Source organism: Choristoneura fumiferana, chromosome 16, assembly GCF_025370935.1.
Source record: "Choristoneura fumiferana chromosome 16, NRCan_CFum_1, whole genome shotgun sequence".
NCBI lineage: Eukaryota > Metazoa > Arthropoda > Insecta > Lepidoptera > Tortricidae > Choristoneura > Choristoneura fumiferana.
In genome coordinates this window covers 20,003,095-20,012,157 of record NC_133487.1, presented here as the reverse complement: position 1 = coordinate 20,012,157, position 9,063 = coordinate 20,003,095, and the positions used below count along the sequence as shown (strand labels likewise).

The 9,063-nt window shown below is 38.2% G+C and overlaps 1 protein-coding gene across 2 annotated transcripts; it reads left to right on the top strand.

Annotated features, from left to right (window-relative positions):
• Positions 1-8,279, top strand: LOC141436440 (superoxide dismutase [Cu-Zn]). 2 transcript variants are annotated; one of them, XM_074099428.1, is made up of 5 exons: positions 1-29; positions 105-185; positions 839-889; positions 5,474-5,644; positions 7,924-8,279. In XM_074099428.1, the coding sequence occupies exons 2-5, from the start codon at positions 120-122 to the stop codon at positions 8,101-8,103; spliced, it is 468 nt and encodes a 155-aa protein (XP_073955529.1). In that variant the 5' UTR covers positions 1-29; positions 105-119; the 3' UTR covers positions 8,104-8,279. The 2 variants fall into 2 exon arrangements, with proteins under 2 accessions (XP_073955529.1, XP_073955528.1); XM_074099427.1 differs by lacking the exon at positions 1-29 and having other exon boundaries at positions 48-185.
• The last annotated feature ends 784 nt before the right edge of the window (positions 8,280-9,063 follow it).

Genomic DNA, 9,063 nt, shown 5'->3' with positions numbered 1-9,063 from the left:
GACAGACGAATGTCCAGTGTTAAAAAATAGTAAAATAATTACATTTTAAATTTAATTCGCGTCAAACGGCGTTGATTGTATCGAATTAAATTACTGTTTTGCAGAAACATCACAACAAAATGCCTATTAAAGCAGTCTGCGTACTTAAAGGCGATGTAAGCGGCACGGTATTCTTCGATCAAAAGGTGAGGTCCGGTTTTGTTACTTAAACGTCGCATTATACATTTAATAAGCTTGGAAGTCCACAAATCGTTCAATTATTGTTAGGTCATCCTTCACATTAGATTTGGGAATATAATGCCGCCTGTAGAGATACATTAGATGCATTGTTTTCTTATCTACGTCGACCGGTTGAGTAGGATAAAATTATTCTAGAAGATTTTCCCAGCGTGTTGTTATGAATTGCATAGGCAACATGATTCATTAATTATTTGAAGTGGAAAAACACGATCCATGAGATAAACGGAACATTAATTATGATTCAATTCTCAGTGGACTTTGTTGAAAATTTAGCCACATTGTGTGGATGGGATACTTTTGGAAATATTAGTTTTTGGTAAATTTCATGCATGCTTATTGAACTAAATAAAATTTTCTAACTTAAATTAAATTTTTTTATCTTATAAACACATTTTTACTGTCAAATTACTTTTATTTTTAAATATAATCTTATATGTTTACAATCTTATAAAATTAGGCATATTGAATAATATCATCAAATGTCTATTGTTTCAACAGCCTTGACATGTTTAACATAATTTCAAATGGTGATCAATTTGGCTTCCAACAACAAAACAAGCCAAATGTACAACATACTTTATAATGATTTGATTTTCAGGATGACAAAGCTCCTGTTGTGGTGTCTGGTGAAGTAAAAGGACTAACAAAGGTAAGTTCAAAGAAAATACTGTGCAAAATGCTACTAAAAATGTTTTATTTTAATTTGTAACTTAAAGAAAAGTCCTTGAAATTGTCGTTCACTAAGTGTAACGTTAACTTAACGTTTTTATATTTTTTCTTTTCATCATCCTCAACACTCCAAGTTAGCTTTTTATCTAAAGAATGGCAGTATAATAATTAGTATTAGTAAAAATCAAAAATTCTACCGAACTTTGGTTCAATAACCTGCTTATAGTAAATTTTTAATACAAATAGGTAGATAAGAAGGTATTGTTAAATTTGATTGTTGAAAAGGGCCTTTCATAAATTTAAAATACTTGAATGTTTCTCAATGTTTAGTTTGTGAAAAATGAAACAAATTTTTTTTTTTTTAATTCGATTTACGAATTTTAATCAAGATCTTTATTAAAAGATTAAGTGCTATGTTTATTTCATTTTGTTGCATATTTAACTGATATGACAGACATTCTTTTAATATCAGTCGAAATAGTACAAGTAGATTCTTTTTCTAACACGGAATGTTCGGCATTTAAACCGAATTTCGGCCAAATGCCGAACTTCGGCTCAAAACGAATGTAAAACGAATTTCGGCCCATCTCTAATAATAATTACAAAATGTAGTTAGAATTAGGTTTGACCTGAGGAGTAAAAACTCAAATATGCACCCAACAGCTTCCAACTAAATTTATATAAGGACAGACAGACAGGCAGCATGAAACCACATGAGTTACATCCTTTTGGCTACGAAATCCTAAATATAATAATAATCATAATCATTTATTTGCTTAAAACATTAGACATAAATTATACAACAAAGAAATATCTGGCGGTCCTCAAACTAGGCTGAGCCTGTATCTTGAGAACCTGGAGTGCAATTTAATTATTATATTGTACTTGGTTATTATCATAGTATGTTAAACTCACAAATATGCTATCTTGCTAATTGTACTGTTAAATCAACTGAATCGCAGCCCTCTGCGAAACCTCTTTCAAAGAAATTGCCATACAACATTGCATTTCCTGACAAGAGGGACATTACATCCAACTGCAAGCCGGCTGCAAAATGGGAGTTTGGATGCAGTTATTGCGCAGTTAGTACAACTGCACCAACTGGACCCGACTGTCAGAGGACTGCATTCCAACTGCCATTTTAGGCAGTCGGAGTGCAGTTCTTACGCAGTTCTGATGTAGTTCTGCCATTTTACAGCCGGATTGCAATTGGAATGCGGTCCGTGTGTACCAGACCGTACATTACGATGCCTATCGCCTACCTTATCAGCGACTTATTTGTTATAGGGACTTCGATTTGTAATTTACCTTCACGTAAATCAAGATTGGTTTTTTGGTATCTTTTTATATTTTTTATTTCCATTCCATTTTTTTTTCTGTTACGGTCATCCCGTAAAACCTAAATTGAAAATACAAACTGAAATATAGATGCACCGAAAAACCAGAAAAATAAGACATGAACATGAACAATTTGTACTTTACAAAGTACATTCAGCCGTTATTCTTAGTGTTATTTGGTCCTTTATAAAGTATGCGAGGGCTCAGGAGGTTATGAAGAGTTCATGACATTAGCATATTACAACAAGTAATTTATCTATTCATGGTCCCATATCTGAAGTCTGAACCTTGTCTTTCAACTCCATGTCATATTTTTGGTAGTAGGGTTAATCTTCAATTTACTGGCCACCTTTCAATAACTGAGCACCTTGTACTAAAATTGTACTCTGGTTGGCTAGAATAAATTTTTAGTGTAAAGTGGCCATTAATTGACGATTTACCCTATTTGTTCGTGATTTTGTTGCTACCGAACCGAATACAATCTGAGAGTGTATTCAACTAGAGGTGGTACATACTAGGCATATTCAAGTCTTGCTTTGGAATAATGTGTTTTAAGATCCAAGATTACCGATGTTCTCAATGTGCTTCGAGTGTGTACACCATTTAAGATGTTTTGTCTCGCTTCCTGAAATGTGCGTTTCCCAAAACGCGCTTTTTTAAACGCCCAATTTGTGTTGTGTCACTCAATGACTCAATGACGTGGTACGGAATACGGTAGTATGTAGTATGTTTTAGACGACAGTTACTTTATTGACCGACAGGTGTCGTTGTACGTAAAAAAAGCCTAGGTAATGCTTGACTGACTACAAATGTATAAGATAGGATAGGTGAATGATTGAGTTTTAAACAGATTTTCATAGCAACGGTGTTTGATTGACCTAATCATAGTAGATTACGTCTTTCATTGTATATACAATGTAACTAATGTTTATATTGTTGTTTATCTAATGCAGCCTGTGTGTCTGTTGCCATTCTAAATCTGTTTGAAATTTCGGTGTTAGCTTTGTAAATTTCCACTATCAATGTGTATTTATTTAAGTACTAGCTTATGCCCGCGACTACGTCTGCGCGAATCTAGGTTATCGCGCGGTGGCGCCCTCTACCGGAATAAAAGGTATCCTATGTTGATCCTTGGGGTTCAAACTACCTATATACCAAATTTCATCAAAATCGGTTCAGTGGTTTCGACGTGAAAGGGTAACAGACAGACAGACAGACAGACAGACAGACAGAGACAGACAGAGACAGACAGAGTTACTTTCGCATTATAATATTAGTAAGGATTATTAAAAGTCAAAAGTCCCAATTCAAGTCTACCCAATTCCTTTCCTTATGAAAATCAATGTACATCTTTAAGAAAATTAGTGAATTTCCGCTCTGTCAAGTTTAGAAAATCAGTAGTACAGTTTAACATAAAATGCTACAGCTAAAAAAAAATTTGGCGAATTAAAAAATGGAAATAAATTGGTAATCATTTCCGCTAGGTATTAGTCTCGTTTACCTATTTATCAAGAAATTGTCGTAAATAAACTTCAGACTCATTTATTACTATGAACACGCGGGCCAGGCCAAAGCTTAAAATATAGATTTGTAAATATATTTTTTAGAGATTGAACTAATTTCACCTAGAAACAAACTAATTATGGTGATGTATTAAAAAATGTAGGTATGTAAATAAATTCGAAGACACGACGTCATTGATACGTACCTACTGACACAATAACCTTGCGGTGTGATAGCGGTTGTGTAAGCTAATAAGCATGACTGTTGTTTTTCGTGCGTTCGATTCCACGCCTGTGAATCTGAAGTACCTTTGATTGTAGATTACTTTGATAGTAGTTGTAGATTGTAGAAGATAATTGGAAGGCGCCATTTTTAGGGTTCCGGAGCCAAAATGGCAAAAACGGAACCCTTAAAGTCCGTCTGTCTGTCTGTCTGTCCGTCCGTATGTCACAGGCATTTTACTCGAAAACTACAAGATGTATATCAATGAAAGTTGGAGTACAGATGTCTTGTAAAAGCCGCTATTTAGTTTTGTAGTTAAATTACACGTAACAGAAATTGTTAAAAAAAATAGTTTAACTCGCACCAACGTGTGGCACGTAGTTCGACAGCTCTTTTGAAAAGATATTAAGGTTTCTCAATAACATTTTTGATTAATGTTTATTTGGCCACAAACGGTACAATTAAACTAAGATCTAACAAAGTTATACCTAACATTAACCAATAAAGATGCCACCGTTAGGTAATTCATAAAAAAGAAAGATGGTTAAGTGAAGTGAAGATTTCTATCTTGTAAACCGTTTGTCCAAAAAATATGGAAAGGTAACGCTTAATAAATACTTTCAACGAAAATTGGTTTCAACATGATCGGGTATACCGCTTCTCAACAAAAGGACTGTCGTGAAGATACTTGTTTTTTTTTGTAATGGCTACGGAACCCTATTTTGGGCGTGTCCGACACGCTCTTGGCCGGTTTTTAGAGTTCTGTGCCTCAGGCTGCGTTTCCACCAATGATGTGCGGGAATGTGTTTGTCATGAACCAATAGAAACGCTTCATTTACCTATCCTCATGACGCTTAATAAGTAATTATAATTAAACAATAAAATTAAAATAACCTGACCTAACCAACAAAAAGTTGGAAAACCCCTGACTTTGTCACTTCAAAGTTCAGTATCTTAAAAACGGTTGAACCGATTTTGATGAAACATGTCTAAGAACTATCGCTAGAAAACATGCTTTCAAATAAAAAAACGCATTCAAATCGATCCACCCGTTTAAGAGCTACGGTGCCACAGACAGACAGACACACATAGCGGTCAAACTTATAACACCCCTCTTTTTGCGTCGGGGGTTAATTATGGCATAAAATGAGAGAAGTAAAGCATGCTTTAATTCGTTTTGGACGAGGTAAATGGTTTTACTATTGTGGTTAATGAGATGAGATGACTACCTAGCACTAATTAACAGCTTCCACACAAGTCATTTGTACATTTTCCTGTGATTTGTTGTTTGGGTTTACCCTTTACTCGCGGGAATAAACATCAATCTTCGCAGTTTGGCTGTCAACAAGTTTCTAACGACCGGTCCTTTGCATTTTATAGTTGTTATTGTTGATAAACATTTATTCATTAGTTAGGTACCTACCTATGTTTTATCTGTGACTTGCAAATGCAAATTGTGTACCTTGTACTCTAAGTAACCGTCCCGTGGGGCTGTCCCCAGGGCAAGCACGGCTTCCACGTGCACGAGTTCGGCGACAACACGAACGGCTGCACGTCGGCCGGCGCGCACTTCAACCCCGGCAAGCAGGAGCACGGCTCGCCCAACGCCGCCGTGCGGCACGTCGGAGACCTCGGGAACGTCGAGGCCACCGCAGACGGCGGCGTCACCAAGGTAACGCTTGTACTTAAATAGCTCCCGGCCAGGTGGTGACGATCTGCAAGGGGCTCAGGATGACTTCGTCCACAGTTCTAGTGTGTCACCCTCTTAAATCGTCCTCATTCTCATACAGTCTACTGTTCTGATTCGCCAACATTCCCACATCGTCACTTTCCTATATATCTTGTCCGCTTTCTTACGTGGGCCACAGTACCAACTCGTCAACAGTCTTATTTCGACACAGTGCCAATTCGTCAACATTCCATTTTAGACACAGTGCTAATATAAATCTCTATAATGCATTATTCATTAAAGGGGCTTTTTTGCAAATTACTCTCGGGATATTTTGCTATTTAAACGCTTAAATTGACCATATCTGTGAGACAACGTCTGCTAAACGTGGACGAGTTGGCACTGCTGACCTAGTAGTCTATGAAAGTGGACGAGTTGACACTGTGGTCGAAATAGGAATGTAGACAAAATGGGATATGGACGATATCATAAAGTGGACGAGTTAGGAAGGTGACGATTTAGGAATTGCATGGCAAAATGGGACTGTGGACGAACATCCTGAGCCCTGCAAAGTTGCGTGGATGCGTCGAGCCGAAGACGAGATGTAATGGCGCTCATTGGGGAAGGCATATCGTCACTACTTTGAAAAAATCTCGTATCTCAAATCAATACGTCAACAAAATTGACTATTGAAATCATATTCATAAAGTTCAACAGTAATATTGAAACCCTACAAAGATTTCAGAATAAAACGTTGAGGACAAGCTGAGCATACCTTTTTACATAAGTAACAAGCTAATACACTTGGACTTAAATATCAGCACAATTAAGCAGCAAATCGTATCAGGCCAGATTATCAAAGCACATAAATCAATGAGGGCTATCGTTTTTTGTCTCACTAGATGGCGCACCGTTGCGTGAGGTTTTTAAGTACCTATGGCTTTCAAACTCTGTTATTACGGGCGTGAAAACAAAGTTTAGATTAAAATCATATTTAATACACCTTAAAACCGTACCATAAAAATATCGAGCATGCCACAGTGTTGCATAGTCCCCGTTTTGTTCGGAAAAAAGGGAGGACAAAGGTTTCCCAAAGACAAAACTGTCTCAAAACACAGACATTCATTGACCCGGAACGCATATTTGCCATAATTAATTTCAGATATTGCAAATATTCACAAAGTTATTCTAATTATAAATAAACCCGCGTAGCTCACCCAAAAACTATGAGATTTGACATTTCGGAGACCTCACGCTACACTAGCGCCTCTAGCGGCGAATTCATACGCGATAGCCCCTCATTAAGCAGCAAATCGTATTAGGCCAGATTATCAAATCACATAAATCAATTGGCAACAAAACTGAAAGGCACAAGAAGCGTGCACCACAACAGACTGAAGAAGCAGTGTCCCTGCTCTACCAAGCAGGTTCAATGACAGCACTTGAAGGGATGCTCAGTGGAGTATTTCTGACATGACAAAGACACATGAAAAGACAAAGAAGTGGCTTATTGTGTTGAGTTCACAGATCGCCACATTGCGGAAAGAAAAAAAAATAAAGCTCATTTAGAAAAGTATCAATTTGGAGGTACTTACGAGCTTTTTTCAAAGTAGTGACGATATGTCCTGCAAGTGGACTGTTATATAGGCTGATGATGATGACTCGAAGAGTAAACTGCGGCCTTATTGTCAAACGCGCTAACGTTCACGTTCCCATCCACCATCACTTTCTACCATTAGTCCTGCACCGTGTGACAGAAAGTAGCGGTGAAAACCTTAAACCTTTTGAACGCCACGGTCGGCCACAGACGACAAAAAAAAAATGGAATATCGCTCCATCCATCTATCCCAGCCTATATCCGCCCCACTGCTGGGCACCGGCCTCCTCTGAGAACAAGAGGGCTTGGGCCATAGTTCCCACGCGCGCCCAGTGCGGATTGGGAACTTCACACGCACCATTGAATTGCTTCGCAAGTTAGTACAGGTTTCCTCACGATGTTTTCCTTCACCGCAAAGCTCGTGGTAAATTTCAAAATTTAATTCCGCACATGAATTTCGAAAAACTCAGAGGTGCGAGCCGGAGTTTGAACCCACGACCCTCTGCTTGAGAGGCGATAGGTCAAACCACTAGGCCATCACGTAATGCCGACATGGTGCCTATGTCACGATTTTCAGCTGTCGCGTTTTGCCGACCATGGCGGTCAAAAGGCCTCCTAAGGGAGTCGCAATCAAATAGGTTGGGTATTCATTGATTTCCTCTAATCCCTTACATTTACATTCCAGGTGTGCATCCAGGACTCTCAGATCTCCCTGGTGGGCCCCAACAGCATCGTGGGCCGCACGCTGGTCGTGCACGCCGATCCCGACGACCTCGGCCTCGGCGGCCACGACCTCAGCAAGACCACCGGCAACGCGGGCGCCCGCATCGCCTGCGGCGTCATCGGCCTCGCCAAGTCCGACTAAAGTTGGATCCAACCACCCAACCCAACGGGTCTTCACAAACGTGAACTAAATATTTAGGATGTTCTTTCGATTATCTATAAGCCAGTGGCATTCCTAGCATTTCTGTTATTTTTTATCGGTGCAGGGAACATCGGATCTGCAATTTTTGTTTTGTTTCAATAAATGAAAGAAATTTTTTTTGTTTTTTTTTTCTGTGTAATTTGGTTTCAAGAGGGCTATTGTTTTTTGTCTCACTAGATGGCGCACTGTTGCGTGAGGTTTTTAAGTATGGCTTTCAAAGTCTGTTATTATGGGCGTGAAAACAAAGTTTAGATTAAAATCATATTTAATACACCTTAAAACTGTACCATAAAATTATCGAGCATGCCACAGTGTTGCATAGTCCCCGTTTTGTTTGGAAAAAAGGGAGGACAAAGGTTTCCGAAAGACAAAGCTGTCTCAAAACACAGACATTCATTGCCCCGGAACGCATATTTGCCATAATTAATTTCAGATATTGCAAAATATTCACAAAATTCTAATTATAAATAAACCCGCGCAGCTCACCCAAAAACTATGAGATTTGACATTTCGAAGACCTCACGCTACACTAGCGCCTCTAGTGGCGAATTCATACGCGATAGCCCTCATTGGTGTGATTTAGGAATAGGAATAAAATATTTATTATATATAATGCAATATATCGAGAATGTAATAATGTTACTTTAAGCAATAAAAAGTATTTATTCTGTCAGGGCAAACTTTCCTTTATCAACAAAACTGGGCAAGCACCAAGGTTATTTGTAGGTATCTATGAATATCCAGTCTTGCAGAGCCCCTCTCGTAAGCAAAATGTATTCTGCAAATGCCTCTTTTACATATAATTTTTTTATACTACCAGCGCTTTGCAAAGAATATTGCCAAGCAGCCTAGTAGAATACGCCGCAAGCAACTTGGCAAGAAATGTTTTTCTTCAAAACA